This window comes from Ochlerotatus camptorhynchus, unplaced genomic scaffold, assembly GCF_037179485.1.
Source record: "Ochlerotatus camptorhynchus isolate MF236.1 unplaced genomic scaffold, CSIRO-AGI_Acam_v1.1 ptg000142l, whole genome shotgun sequence".
Lineage (NCBI taxonomy): Eukaryota > Metazoa > Arthropoda > Insecta > Diptera > Culicidae > Ochlerotatus > Ochlerotatus camptorhynchus.
Window position 1 is genome coordinate 1130316 of NW_027040632.1, and position 15769 is coordinate 1146084.

The 15769-nt window shown below is 45.5% G+C and overlaps 2 protein-coding genes across 3 annotated transcripts in view; one reads left to right on the plus strand and one right to left on the minus strand.

Moving 5' to 3' along the window:
• Positions 1–15769, plus strand: part of orion — a 460865-nt gene that overhangs the window by 108489 nt on the left and 336607 nt on the right. The gene's annotated exons all lie outside the window — the stretch shown is intronic.
• Rbpn-5 (Rabaptin-5) lies at positions 10395–13508 on the minus strand. Of its 2 annotated transcripts, none has more exons than XM_065221460.1 (5): positions 12950–13508; positions 12609–12886; positions 12427–12534; positions 11709–12269; positions 10395–11489 (listed from the first exon to the last, which is right to left on the minus strand). In XM_065221460.1, exons 1-5 carry the CDS (start codon positions 13161–13163, stop codon positions 10659–10661), a joined length of 1992 nt encoding a protein of 663 aa, XP_065077532.1. In that variant the 5' UTR covers positions 13164–13508; the 3' UTR covers positions 10395–10658. The 2 variants fall into 2 exon arrangements, with proteins under 2 accessions (XP_065077532.1, XP_065077531.1); XM_065221459.1 differs by having other exon boundaries at positions 12415–12534.

Sequence of the window (15769 nt, forward strand, 5' to 3'; positions counted from 1 at the left end):
TGGCATCATATCCAGAGACAGCAAGAAACAGAATAATGCTTTCAACTAAAAGCATGGCGAGGTTTTCAGTACGGTGATTTCGTATATGTCAAGGTGCATCGAGCGAATTTACGGCAGTAGGAACCATCAACCGTAATCGAGAAGATAGGAACCGTCAACTGCAATGTGTTCCTTAAAGATCAACATCGTCTGCATCCTACAGTTCCACATGAAGAAGCACTGCCGTTTGAAGAACATTTTCCCAACAATCCAGATGATTCCGACCTGACAGATTACTTGCCGGAAAATTAAGGCACCAATAATGAGGGATCCGAAAATTGACAGGGAACTAATGACAACTGAAGTAGAAGAACCAGTCTAAACGACGCAGAGATCGACGTATGATCCAACTTCCGGCCCGGTTCAAGCCCTATTGGATGGTGAAACCTTTTGGGGAAATTTGGATCCCAGCAATCATTGAACACTCAATCCAATCAGAGTAACCTTTGAATTAAATATTTGTCACCTGACGATTAATTCCGAATTAAATTTTAATGGGCAGCAGAGTAAACGTAAAACGCGTGTGTTATGTTGTACGGTTAAATCACAAGTGAAAGAATTTATTTTTCCTTCGTAGTAACAGACAGTCATGGGTTGCTTCGATTTATTTCATCACTCCTCCTCAACCCATTGGTGTTTGCATTCCCATCGCTTCACGGCATGCAATGAATTTAGCAGCTGGTAACGGCTTCGTAAGGCCATCCGACGATCTTGTAGTATACGCAAGGGTCATACACGGTGCACTCGAGTCCAAATTTTCGAAGTGCGGCATCCAGCTTCATATTCCAGACCCGGCTAGATTGTTTCAGGCCGTATAGGGCCTTATTGAGACGGCATACCTTGGCTTGATTCTGCCCATCCATGAAGCAAAGGGGTTGCTCCATGTATATTTCCTCCGAAAGCTCACCTTGGAGGAAAGCTGTGATAGCATCCATTTGGTCTATCTGCAAATTCCATCGTGCCGCCAAGGCAAACAGATACCGCAAAGAACTATGATGGACAACCGCGGTGTAGGTGTCCTCGTAATCCACTCCCTTTCGTTGCGAGTATCCTTTCACGACCAGTCTCGCCTTGTATCGGTTAATGTTACCGCTACCGTTTAGTTTCGTCCGGTACACCCACTTGCACCTGATTGCCTTGCGTCCTTCTGACAAATCAGCGAGTGTCCAAGTACCGTTGGAGATGAGGGCCTCATATTCCTCCTTCATGGCCTGTTTCCATCGTTCCGCATCGTCACAGGATAGTGCTTCCTGATGGGTCATTGGATCATCCAGGACTGACTGTTGAAAATCGGCACCAGTATCTGAACATTCAACAATATCATTCAAATACTTGCCTTGGGGCAAGCGCCCCCTATCGCAGAGCATCAACCCTCCTTGCATTTCATCGCTAGTAGGTCTTTGATTTGAAGACGACGGGGGCGCAGCGGTTTCCTCGGTTACGGATGCAGGCTGAATTGTATAACGCCTCCGATCATCTGAAAATTTCAAAGACGGCAATCCTTTGGTCTGTAAACGATAATCCCTACCACTTTGCCTCAATGCCTGTGACTGGGGCGGATTTGAAACTGTGCACGGTGGGAGCGCAGGATCTGTCACGGTATCAGCAGCATCCACAAAGGATTCATCACTTGAAGTCGTTTCTTCGTTGTCCGTCACGTCGTGTTCATCGTTTTCCGGTACATCTAGGTTGGTTTCAAAGTCTACCTCCGAAATCGTAAAATCCAGCCGAACAAAGCTGCGTTCTGGACCATTGGACTTCACTGCTACTACCACTTCATGCTCACTGGATCCCTCGTCAATGAAAGTTACGTCACGACTTCTGAAGATTGTGGCTGTCTTCAAATTGTACAAGCGGTACGCTTTCGTTTCGCCGTCGTACCCAGTCAACACGCACTGTTCAGCCTTTTGGTCCCACTTTTGCCGCTTTTGCTTCGGCACGTGCGCCATCACAGTCGTACCAAAGATTCTAATGTGGGAAAGATTCGGCTTTCGTTTCGTCCACGCTTCCTCTGGTGTCGTATCAATACCCTTGGTTGGCGATCTAATGATGAGGTAGACTGCTGATGCTACGGCTTCTGTCCAAAACGATTTTGGCAGCTTCGCTTCGTACAGCATGCACCTCGCTCGCTTCACTACCGTCCGGTTGACACGCTCGGCAAGGCTGTTCTGCTCGGGGGTGTACTCCGCTGAAGTTTGGTGATGGATTCCTAACTGCTTCAGGAAGTTTTCGAAGCTTCTGTTCTTGAACTCCCAGCCATTATCCGTCCTAAGCACCTTCAACTTCTTGCCACTCTGTCTCTCTACAATTATGGAATTCCTTGAACTTTTGTAGCACTTCCTCCTGCGATTTAGTGCGTAAAAAGTAGACGAAAATTTTTCGAGTCGGTTAACGACAAGTAATAACGGGTTCCTCCCAACGATATTTCTTCCATCGGACCGCAAATGTCCGAGTGGACCAGCTCCAGTTCTTCATTGGCCCGTGAAACAACGTGGTTGAATGGCAATCTCGTTTGCTTCCCGACGGCACAAATTTTTTAGCCTCTGCAGTCCGTGCCATCGTAGTTGACCCCACTCGCTAGCCCATTTTTGAGTTTCAACAAACTTCCGGAGCTCAGATGTCCCATCCGCTGATGCCACAGCTTCGCCGTTATTCGGGGTGAGCACGCATACGCCTGGGAGCTCTTCTGCTCCAGCTTGTATAACTCATTGTAACGGCATCCGGTAGCAATAACCTTTCCGCTGGGATTCACCACCTCGCAACCAGTCTTTCTGAAAACAACAGTGTGGCCTTGGTCAATTATCTTACCTACTGACAGTAGGTTTACTGCCAGCTCCGGAATCAGCTCGACATTTCGCACTTCTATCGCATCGAGGTTGCAGGTGGGCTGTAGCTTGGTAGATCCTTCCGCAACGATTTTCATCACGCCCTTGTTTGCCGCGTAGATACTACCATTCGCTTCACGTATGTTCTCCAACAGTTGTTTGTTGTTGGTGCGATGCTTGGCAGAACCCGAATCGAAATACCAACTGTTGTCCGTTGCCGCGTCTTGCACTGACAACACGGTGCAAAAGGCGTCTCCTTTCCGATCCGATCCGCTTCGTTTCGATGGTTCTTGATCCCTGGTCCTGGTTTGACAATTCTTCGCAATGTGACACCGCCGGCATTTCGGTCCTTTGCCTTTCGAATTTGTGTTTGCGTTGCTTTGGTAACCATTTGGGTTTTTTCTTGCAGAAATAAACACCGGTCCCGTAGTAGGCGCTGACAAATCCGTCTCCTGGAGCAACTTGGTTTTGATGATGTCACCCGTGATTTCGATTCCCGAATTTTCAAGGCCCATCACCATCGGACGATACTCCTGGGGCAACAGCCAGCAGCAGCATTCCGATCCATTTGTCATCCAACGGGAATCCGATTCCAATTAGCTGATGCAAACCATCCGATTTACGTACGCTTCCATTGTACTGCAATTGTTCAAATTCGTCGTGATAAGCTTGTGTAGAAGGGCCCACTGTCGTGTCAGTCCCGTGTCTTCGAAGGTATTGGTCAGCTTTTTCCACACTTCCGCTGCCGTTGTCACCTCTTCGACGTGAATATAATTCACTGGATCAATCAGCAAAATAATTTTACCTCGTGCAATCCTGTCCTTTCGCGCATCCACCTCAGGGAAAGTTCCGTCGTCATTCGGGGTAGGCCTACCACGTCCCAAAGGTCTTCCACTTCCAGAAAAGTTTTCACTGCAAACTTCCAAGTTCTCCAGTTTTCACGACCAACCAACCGCTCAATCGCGAAGTGGTTCTGTGTGGAATAATTCTGTGTGGCTGCACGCGCTTGAGTTCTAGCCGGGTCTCCGGATCCATTTCCTTGGGTTCGCTTGAGGATTCTGCATTTTTCTGGCTTCACAAAACTATCTGGGCCCATAACCTAATGGGCAGCAGAGTAAAAGTAAAACGCGTGTGTTATGTTGTACGGTTAAATCACAGGTGAAAGAATTTATTTTTCCTTGGTAGTAACAGACAGTCATGGGTTGCTTCGGTTTATTTCATCAAATTTCCAATAAAGATAGACTTGTTACAACCACTTAAGATCATTTTATTCCGGAAGTACCGGACATAAACACAAAGTTTGGTAGGTCACAAAGAGCTTGCGTAGCTTTTTTTTTCCTCTGTTCGGGACCTAACACCACTGCGGTCAGTAATTTGATCTATTGTAGTATATCCCGTGTCCTTAGTTTAGTGCATGTCGTATTACTCCATCACTATTGAGAAATGATGAAGTATTCGGTTTTCATACAGTTGTCATTCTTGCCTTCATCGCAAGGAATCGATTCTAATTGAAAGGTCCCGCTATTTATACCCTTCGGAGTGTTGAAACACCCTCCAAAGGCGCGTCCATTTGTCAGTCAAAATTGAATTCCTTAGCAACAAAATTAAGGTATGACACCGATAATGACCATGCATCAGAACCCGAGTCTTAACCACTTCAAACTAGGGAACAACGAATAGAAGATTAGGAATCACATAAATGAAGACTAACTAACTCATTTTTTCCTTAGTTCAAGATCATCCTCGGTGGAAAAAGCCGAGTCTTGTCACTATCAACAAGGCATAAAATGTAACAAGGACTAAGATGTGTTCCTTTGATTGCTGAAAAATCCTGTTCCCCTAGTTTGAAGTAGTCGGGACTAGGAATCGGTGGTAGATCTTATATCCCGTAACGTACCACGAAAAGGTGATCTACCCACGTTACGGGGCTTGCGTAGCTTAGTTCATTTGTCGTTCGATCGTTTATGTTGATTATGTAATTTTGATAAACGGTGTTTGCTGCATTTGGCCAAATGGTGGAAGGATACTGATGGCAAATATCGCCACAAAGCGTTTCAATACCCAGGAGTTGGCAACGATCCTCGTAGGGTGGAAGGTTCGTATAATCATTCCAAAGAAGGTGGCGAAGAGCGTAACGAGCGAATTTCCTCTGGACAGACTCGATCTTCGCTATCCAAATTGTTTCATACGGAATACCAAATCCCAAGATCGATCGCTCTAGAGAACAATATAGAGCTGTCAGGCAGGTAGGATCCCGAGACTCATCAGAGATTTTAAAGATGAATCCGAGCTGCCTGTTAGCATTGGCTATGATATCCGTGTAAGGTAGCTTAAATGTCAAGAGGCAGAATCAAGTGTAATTCCAAGATCACGAACGTTGTCCACACGCTGCAGAGGTTGGTTATCGATCGTATAATTGAATGCAATAGGCTTTAGCTTGCGATGGAAAGTGATGATATTGCATGTTTGAACCCTCATCGTGAGAAAATTCTTCGAGCACCACTTTTCGAAACTATCGATCAGGTGCTGCAACCGCAAGCAATCAGTGAAGAAGCGTCGCACAACCACGTACATCTTGATATCGTCTGCATAGAATGACCGGTATGGCGGATAGAATTTTGGTCTATCAAAAAGCGGAACCAATTCAATATATTTTAGACCAACAATTGAAAAGGTACTAGGGTAAATGCTCCTATAGTTGCGGTACGTTAGAAGCGTTAGGTTCCTATAGTTGTGTATGGAGACTCCATACACAACTATAGGAACCTAACGCTTCTAACGTACCGCAACTATAGGAGCGTTTCCCCTATCAACTTTTATAAACAAAACGTTGATCATTCTTTCCTCACCAATCAAACGCAAATTACCGGCATCATCGGATAGAGGAAGCTTTTCTCAACCCAAAGATGGTGTTAGTTTACGTAGGCGAGCTTTGAGTCACGAGAAAAGGGTTTCCGAAGTTTTGTTCGCAATAGCTGATGTGCTCTTTTCAGTTGTTGGTCGTAAATTGCTCGATTGGTTCCGCTATTTGACAGCTCAATCGGTTCCCGAGATTCTATCCGCCAGACTATGAATATAGCGACTATAGATGGAAGTATCAAACCTATTTCGTTAATGAATACCGAGAATAACAGCGGGCCCAAATTGCTATCTTGAGGAAGGCCTGAGTTGTTTGAAAAATATTCCGATTCATGAGAGTCGATTTTCACACAAAGCTCTCAATTGGTAACTTACTTAACGATCCTGCGCACCTCCAGATGTGCAAAGAGCCTTTGTGAAAGATTTCCATCCTGGGCGATTACTAGCTTTGGCCTTGACCTGTGCTCAAGTCAAATTTCGGTCAACGTTCTTAATTTCACTACCTCTGCTGCGATGTCCTGCTGGATTCCAGTCCAGTGCTTGCTTGCAGATTTCGTTTCCGCTCCGTCGTAGTGTGTGCCGACCCACCTCCACTTCCGTTCACGAATTTCTATCTCTATCGACTTCTGATGGCACAAACGATGAAGCTCGGAATTTGAGATCCAATTGTGGGGCCACCAGGCACGAATTGTGTACCGCAGGCATCGGTTGATAAACACCTGCAACTTCTGAGTGTTCTCCGCTGATACACACCATGTTTCACTGGCGTATAACATCACAGACTTCACTTTCGAGTTAAAAATTCGGATTTTGGTGCGTCGACTGATCTGATTCGCTCTCCATACATTTCTCAAACTAAGAGATGAACTAGCCTATGGCTAAAAATCTCTATAATAAAGAAAAAAAAAAAAAAAAAAATTTCTCAAACTGGCAAAAGCAGCCCTCGCCTTCTTAATCAGTGCACCTATGTCGCTCTTCTCCGACGCTATCTGGTTGCCAAGATATTGGAAGCTTTCGACTTTCTCCACTGCCTGCCCAGCTACCGTAAAATTGGAACGGTTTTCCGTGTTGACATCCAACGATTTGGTCTTGTTGACGGTGATGGTTAGACCTACTTCAGAGGAGCGTTCCACAAGGTCGTCGAGCTTACTCTGCATGTCAGAGCGCCGTTGTGCTAATAACGCAATATCATCAGCCAAATCAAAGTCGTTGAGATGCTCCATACCAATAGGCTGCCACAGCAACCCACGGTTCGGTACACGGTCAACGGCTCCAACCATGATCTCGTCGATTACGATGAGGAACAGTAGCGGTGATAATATACATCCTTGCCTCACACCCGCGATTACCCGAATCGGGCCAAACAAAGCTCCGTTGTACAACACTCTGTTGACGATCTTATCACGGGGGGCGACCCCGGCGTAGTGGTTAACATCCATACCTCTCACGCCAAAGTCACGAGTTCAAATCTCACCCCCGGACAAGTCACGAATGACCCAAGAGTGTTAAAGTGACTATAATAAAAAAAAAAAAAAAAAAAAAAAAATCTTATCAGGGACTCCCTTGCGTCTCAGTCTTTTTCGTAGTCAATGAATACCAAGTACAGGGACTCTTGGAACACATTGACCTGCTCCAAAATGATGCGGAGCGTGACAATATGGTCCACACAGGATCTTCTGGCACGGAATCCTGCCTGCTGTCGTCGGAGAGTCGTGTCGATCTTCTCCTGTATCCGATTCAGGATAACTTTGCACAGAAATTTGAGAACAATACACAGTAACATCATAGAGGTAACTCTAAGACCACTGGGTCCCGAAGAAAATCATTATTATTTTTGGCTCACTCAGTACCAGAACAACGGTCCCAAGCAGTCCCAAGCTATTTCACTCACCCCTGCATGTTCTGCATGAATCCACACACCCCTGATGTTATCTGTCAAACTTTCATAGCGAATCAAAACAAACATAGTGTAGTAATAGAATTTCAACTAGAATAGGGTACGTTAATCGTTTGCTTGGGACCAATAGGCTACTAAAGTGGTGAGCCAATTTAAAATCGTTAGTTTCGTATTGATTGTTGGTAACATGATGCCTCGCCAGTTGTCGCATACAGTTGGATCCCCCTTCTTGGGGACTTTTACCAAGACGCCCTGCATCCAGTCGGCCGGAAAAGTCGCGGTGTCCCAGATATTGACGAATAGTTGACTCTGCTGATATGCGATCGACCTCCGGGGCTTTGTTGGACTTCATACTTCGGATGGCTGCTTCTATCTCCTGCAATGATGGAGCTTCAGTGTTGACGCGAGTAACGCGCCTCACCCTTGGCGGATCATGCCGAGATGTTGATGGTTGGTTGACCGTTGAAACTTCGAGAAGTTGTTCAAAGTGCTCAAACCAACGTTTCAACTGGTCAGTGGGGTCGGTGACTGTGCAGTCGCGTCTTTCACAGGCATTCTTGGGTTCAGCCCCGCTCAGGCGTCGTGAAACATCATAGAGGAGGCGGATATCGCCAGTTGCTGCCATCAGCCAGGGAGTCCACCCACGCCCGCTTGTCCCGTATACAGGAACGCTTAACTTCCCTCTCTAGAGCCGAATATCGCTGATGGGCCTCGTTCTTGGCTCCTCGGGTCCTTGCTCGCTCTATTGCAGCTTTTGCTTCTCTCCGCTCCTCGATCTTCCTCCAGGTTTCATCGGTGATCCACTCCTTCCTCTGAGTGCGCAGCTCACCCAGATTGTTCTCACTTGTTTCAATAAAGGCATTCTTGATACTCGTCCACTGTTCTTCTACGCTGCCACCTTCCGGAATATTAGCTCCGCGAGCCTCGAGTTCTTCGACGAACGATCTCTTCACTGCTGGGTCTTCCAGTCGGCGTGTGTTGAATCGCCGCTCGAGTCTCTCCTCCCGCCGTTGAACCCGCGCAAGGAGATGATGGTCAGACGCGATGTCAGGGCTGCGTTTATTCCGAACATCAAGAAGGCTCCGTCTCCATTTTCGGCTGATGCAGATGTGGTCGATTTGGTTCTCTGTATATCCATCACGGGAGACCCATGTGACTTTATGCACTGGGCGATGGGGGAAGAGCGAAACCCCGATCACCATGTCGTTGTTGCCACAAAACTCTGCAAGCAGCTCGCCGTTCTCGCTCATATCTCCGAGACCATGGCGTCCCATAATGCGCCCATAGTCCGAGTTGTCGGAGTCGATCTTCGCATTGAAGTCGCCTATGTAGATCTTGAGAACACCTCTTGGAGTGTTATCCACGACAGCATTCAGTTGACTGTAAAAGTTCTCTTTGTCCTGCAATTCGGCAGCATCGGTTGGCGCATAACAATGGATTATGGTAAGGTTTCGGACCCGTGTTCTGAATCTGACAACGATTATTCTCTCATTGATAGGTTCCCACTTGATGAGCGTAGGCTGTGCTTGGGCGCTAAGCAGAAAGCCAACTCCACGATGTCGTGGAGCGTTTTCACCTCGCACTTTCACTAAGTCCCAGGATTTCGTTTTCACGTTTTCACTAAGTCCCAGGATTTCTAGCTTCATACGGCGGGCCTCACTGGCGAGTTGTGCCAGTTTACCCTGTTGGGCTAGCGGCAGTACATTCCATGTTCCAATTCTTGTCCGTTGTTTAGCGCTAAAAGTCGTTGCCATAAAATCAGTTCGTAATCTTTCACTATAGGTTTCTGTAACAATTTGAAGGTTTCGGAGACAGTAGGTGTTTGGCCTAAGGTCTCCTATCCACCGTGATGGGACTGCCATCTTGGGTATAGCTTTCGGGGAGAAGCATTTCGTATTCAGCCGCTGGATGCCAGTCAGACGCTATTTGAGCCGCCCCTAACATGGAAAGCAGACGATCAAGTTTTGTAAGCCACATCCTCCAAAAAGGATGCAGCCCCCGCCAGTACGCGAAGTACCGGTGGTACGCATTATCTCAGTAATTTGCCAGCCAATTGGTAAGATACGATTCAAACCAACGAGTGAGTCCTTGAGAGCATAATCGTCGTAAACGCGAATTATTTATATCTTGAAACGTGTACCGTAGCCCGCTCTCGTTGACACCACAAAAACAGTCAATGTTCAAATTCTTACCAATATCTTACTTTTAAGTAAATAGGTATCTAATGAAAATTGATTTCTATAACTTAGCAGGTATAATAATAATAACAAAACAATGCTAATGGCTTTAACAACATTACCCAAACCTTATCAAGCAAGAACGGAATCGAAAAACGAATTGTTGCTTAGAATTTGTTGATCAAATTAAATATTGAATAGTTTTTAAAGATTGTTGGATATGCATAATTTTCATTCGTCGAAAAAATAAACTATAGGGTTGATTTAAGTAATGATCTGTCTTGTATTATAAATCGAAGAAATCAAAACCGCTTTCCTATCTAGATGTAACTATTCAAAATTGTGCGGACGACATTTGAAAGATAAATAAATTTAGTGCTAAAAGATAACTTTAATTAGGTCTGGAGTAAAAAAAAAATCGTGTAGCTTGACACACAGTAATGCTTAAGTGTCCCCAGAAATAAATGTGTTATTAAACAACAAAGTTCAATTCCTCGACAAAAGAGATGACAATCCCAAAAGGAGAACCGGGCTTTCGAAGAAACTCGACCGACAATTCGCCGACACCCATCGGTTAGTAACGATTCTATATTTTAATGTTTCTGTATACGACAAAGCGAAGGGTTTAAATGTACACTAAAATTTGAAGGAATAATAAAACATGCTTTGCCTTCCTATCTCTTTCTCTCTCTCGAGTACCTAGCTTTGGATTCGGCCGGTTCCCCGTTCCCCCTGAATTTCCTGACAAAAAAAAAAACATAATTTCTACAGCACTAACCCGATTCGGGCCGCCTAAACCCCGGCAGCAAAACGACGCTAACCAATTATACACATAGAAGAAGAACACTAACTAGGAGCTGCTCACGGCGATTGCGGTGGTTCCCGGCTGAAGTAGGGTGCCGTGTCCTGTACCAGCAGCGTGTGACACACGTCGCAAACCCGCGCCTGCCGCCGATTCGGTCCGGTGGGAACCGTCTTGGTCAGACACGGCTGACAGTAGATGGTACCGCAGTGACGGCAGTGCTGCTTCCGTCGGGTCACCGTAAACTCCTTCCGACAGTTGGGACACTGATCGATGTCGTCCTCGTCCTGCCAGCGGACCTGCGTGTCGGCCGAGCGGATCTTCTCCAACTGCATCTGCAGCGATTGAGACAGCTTGACAAAGTCCTTCTGGACGGCCTCGTTGTTGGCGAGATCCTCCTGCAGGACGCTCATCTTGTTCTTGAGGTCCATGTTCTGTTTGTCTAGCTTCTCATTGGTGGCCTGCAGTCCGATGGTTTGCATCCGGAGATCGGACATTTGGCGTTTGCTTTCGGCGTCGGCTCGCTCAAGTTCTTCCTTGTGGGCGGCCAATCGCTGATAGTGTTGGTACTGCTGGCGCAGTTGTTCCTCCAGTTGGCCGACTTTGTTGGAATAGTCCCGCTCGGCACGGCGAACCTCCCGTTCCCGGGTGTGCTGCTGATCACGCAGTAGAGTGACTTCGTCCTGCATGCTGAGGGTTTTCCGTTCGGCAAATTCACAACCCGCTTTCGTTACGATTAGATTCTCGTGCAAGGTCAGGACCAGTTCATGCAGTTCATCTATATTCTGCGGAAGGTTGATTTCCTGATCCTTGAGCATTTCCGAGTTCTCCAGATACTTTCCCGAGAGAAACTCGTTGTCCTTCTGCAGGACGTCCAGGTGGCGATAGACCTGAAAGTGAATGGAGACTTGCGTTGAGTCTCGGCGAGATTAGTGGGGTCATTTCAGTCAAGTCAGTCAAAGTCCAGTCGAATTCGGATGGGCAAAATTCAGAGGTCATTATTATTTCAAGTCATTTGTTATTCAGTCCCTAGCAACCAAGGATCCAATCTAACCCAAAATCTTACGATACTTAAACAAAAATCCCTTCTTTCCCCTATTGTCGGTTACCTGTTCTCGTTCTTCCGTCAGCTTCTGAAGCTCATCGTTCACGGTCTGCTTGAGTTGAGCGTAATCTTTCCTCAGCGCGCCCAGTTCCTGTTCAGCCTTCACCGTTTGCTCGTTCAGATGCTGCACCTCGGCTTTGTGGTCTTCTCGTTTCAGCTGCCACTGAGCTTCCAAGTCCGCTCGCATAGCACCTTCCTTGGCCAGTTCTTCCTTCATCCGCTCGACACTCTTCTCCAGCTGTTGGACCTTCTGCTTTTCACCGTTGAACTGTTCCTGGCACTGGATCAATTTAGTCTCATAGTTTGGACACATCGCACATGGTGCCACCACGTCGGGGTTGACCTGTTCTGGCGGATTGCTCGCTACCACCGGCGTTGGAGTTGGATCCTTCTGCGTTGCTTCCTTCAGCATTCCAACCAGAGCTGATTCCGGAGGTTTTCTTGCCTCTTCCCCTCGGTGCTTCTCCAGCTCTTCGTAAGCATCGCGCAGTTTCTCCTTCAGCGTTTTAATCTCCTCCTCCAGCGGGACGACCAATGAACGGAGCACCTCCGCATCCTCCTGAGCCTGTCGGATAGCAAAATGGGCAACTCTTAGATTTCTAATCAAACCTTTCTATGAAGATCTACTCATGCGAATCGATTTCCAAAAAAAGCAACCAATCAATCAACAAAATAGAAGACAAAAATCGCAATTTCGCGCTGGTACGTACATATTTGTTTACCTTCCGCATGGAATCCTCCAGATTATCGTGACTGTTCGAGTCGGCAGCACCGAGCTTGCGAATGATCTTCTTCGCCTGATTGAGAACCGGTGCCAAGCTCGGGGAATCCTGCGTAAAACAAAAATAAAAAACAAACGCAATTTGGAATAAGAACACCAGCCTAGTAGAATGCAAGACCCCACCTGCTGCGCAGCAGCGAGGGCTTCCCGCAGATCCTGCTGGTCGGTCCTAAGCCGTTCGTTCTCCTCCGCCAGGCGACGCATCTCCTCCTGGCTGATCGTTGACTCGTCCACCGTTTCCTGAACCAATTGCTGCAACGTCAGGATTTCCTCCTGCGCTCGTCGGTTCTGCTCCTCCAAATCCTTCTCGCGATTGTAGTCCATTACCATGATTTGCGACTTGGCTTCCTCCAGTTCCTTGCGAGCGACGGACGTCTCCTTGGTAAAGCGCTTGCATTCCGCTACAATAAAAATAAAAAATCAATAATTGAACAACGAAAACTCCCATCCGCAAAATCTCATACCCTCCTTCGCCAGGTACAATTCCTTCATCTTGGCCCGCTGCTGGTTGAACTCATCTCGTATCCGCTTCAACTCCTGCTGCAACTCACGAATCTGGTTCGCTTCGGTCGTACCGCCATCGCTGCCAGCAGTCGTTTTCGCCGGAACCTCATTGCCCAGGTTTTTGTCCATCTCCTCCTGCTGCTGCTGCTGGGAATCGGTTGTGGGTTCCAACATGATTTTTTTCGTTTTCTGTCGATTGTTCTCCGACAAAAGCGAAGAAAGAACCGTAATCTCTATGCACACCTTTGTGTTACGAGCAATAGAAATTTTCTCCAGCAGGTAGTGAGCTAACCATCTCCCCTCTTTCACCGAGCACGAACCGATTCAGTTTGTTAAGCTATCGATTTCAACGAATTTTTCACCATTATTACGCTAGCACTAATTGAAATACCCTACACAACCGATTGGAACTAGATTATAGCACGAAGCTGATGGAAAAGGGCTGATTTTTGTGGAAAATTTGATAACAAAAATCAGCAGAAATTTTCGCACGAAGTGCAATATTTTGATTTTCTCCTTTTTGACGTTCCCGACGGGTTTTGGTAGCAAAACCAGCACTGATGGCAAGTTGTTCGTTACCAAATTTGGGTAGCCTCGCCAAATTAAAATGTGTCCATGCGAAGATGTGAGCCGCTTTTGAACAGTGGGATTTATGAACGTTTTGTTTTTATTTCAGGCCTGAGAGATCGAAGCGAAGCAAAAGCCCTAAGAGGCAAAAGCCTCATAAAATCGAGTTGAAGATTGCATTAGGTCCTAAGTCAACTAATAAGCAAACGCCTCGCAAAAAGTTAATGAAGATCATGTGTTAAATGAAATGTATAAGCGGTCACACATACCTTTAATGCATTCTTATAGGATCTATGTGATTTGTCTTATGGAATGTATAATACCCTGGACAGACTATGGCTTATATCATGTAATATAGGCTGTCTTGCAATGAACACTCATACATTGGATTTCCAGTGAAAACTAGATGTATGAGTGCTCATTGCAAGACAGCCTATATTACATGATATAAGGCATAGTCTGTCCGGGATATAAGGCTGATGTTTTGGCAAAAATGTATAAGTGAAACACATGAATAAAATAATTGATTTTCGTTTCGTGTAGTCTTCCTCTTTGTATCCCCACGGCCGTAAAGACATTTCTAGGGATTTTCAGCACACAGATCGATAAAAAAAAAGCTTTTTTCTAGCACCTAATAAGGCAAACATAACAAGAAACGGTTATGTGCTCAAGTTATTAACGAAAGAGAAAGTCGACGAAGAGAATTGGTTAATGTTACTTGGGACCTAATGCAATATGCAGCTTGAAATACTTGATTTTGCCCTAATAAAATTAGTATGGTTATTTTGCTTAATGACGTGTTCAGGGTATCATCCAAACCATTTGTGGAATAGTTATATTATGTGGATTATCGTTTGAGTATGGTATTTTTGATTAAGATTCACCAGCTTGAAATGATTTATTGGGTTATTTCAGGGAGTGGCACCTTGTGTCTGTGCTGATTGTGTTTCATGTGTTTTTGGGTGTCGGATGGTGTTTCTGGGTATTTCTAAGTGTCGACTTGGCTGTCAAAACCGAGGTCAAAACGGCAAGCGAAAAAGGATGCTTGCATAAAATTTACAACGCTAAATGTTACCGCGAGGCAATTAATTTTAAACCAAAACCACAGACAAACAAACATAACACATTGAATATTTCTCACTGTAAAACATCGTCGCTAAAACATTACCACCATTTGTTGAATACAATGTGGTGGGTAGTACCAACAATCAATACGAAACTAACGATTTTAAATTGGCTCACTACTTGACTAGCCTATTGGTCCCAAGCAAATCGACTAACGTACCCCATTCAAGTATAAATTCCAGTACTACACTAAGTTTGTTTTGATTCGCTATGAAAGTTTGACAGATAAAATGAGGGGTTAGTGGATTTTCCTATGTTTCGAGGGGTGAATCGATTAGCTTAGGACCGAAGATAGTACCAGAGCTGAGCCAAAAAGTTGAGCTCGTTTCTTCGGGAGCTTCTGGTCTTAGAGTTACCTCTATGGTAGTACGCTGAACAGATGGCGGTAGTGTGTAAACGTCAAACGCAAGGAAATTGACTATGCGCACCACAGGTGGTGGTATTACCAACAATCAATACGAAACTAACGATTTTAAATTGGCTCACCTCTTTAGTAGCCTATTGGTCCCAAGCAAACGATTAACGTACCCTATTCTAGTTGAAATTCTATTACTACACTATGTTTGTTTTGATTCGCTATGAAAGTTTGACAGATAACATCAGGGGTGTGTGGATTCATGCAGAACATGCAGGGGTGAGTGAAATAGCTTGGGACTGCTTGGGACCGTTGTTCTGGTACTGAGTGAGCCAAAAATAATAATGATTTTCTTCGGGACCCAGTGGTCTTAGAGTTACCTCTATGGTATTACCAACTACGATACTTTTAAATTGACCGTTAAATGCTTGTTCGATGAACAACTTGCGACTGTTATGTCTGTTTGTCTGTGCCAAAACCATAAGATAACCACATAGATGCATCTCGTTTGCTTAGCCATAGCTGACGTAAATACCAAGGCCAAGAAAATGAAATGAAAAGCAGGGAAAAAGGAATGAAGGCTCGTTTTACATAATCTTACTGCAGTATTTACTTAGGAATATTTATGCGTTCAAGTAGGATAAACACGCCCATGCACAGCATGTTTGCGCATCTAGGTTAAGTTGAGCTTTCCCTCTCTGTTTATCCTTAACGATGGATATAGTTATAATTT

What these genes read in the sequence shown, in the direction of transcription:
- Rbpn-5 (XM_065221459.1), bottom strand. Translation starts at nt 13,163, where the DNA reads ATGTTGGAACCCACAACCGATTCCCAGCAGCAGCAGCAGGAGGAGATG. An exon ending in CCCTCGCTGCTGCGCAGCAG is followed by an intron (nt 12,535 to 12,608) that starts GTGGGGTCTTGC and finishes TGTTTTACGCAG; the next exon opens with GATTCCCCGAGCTTGGCACC. An exon ending in TGACGGAAGAACGAGAACAG is followed by an intron (nt 11,490 to 11,708) that starts GTAACCGACAAT and finishes ATTCACTTTCAG; the next exon opens with GTCTATCGCCACCTGGACGT.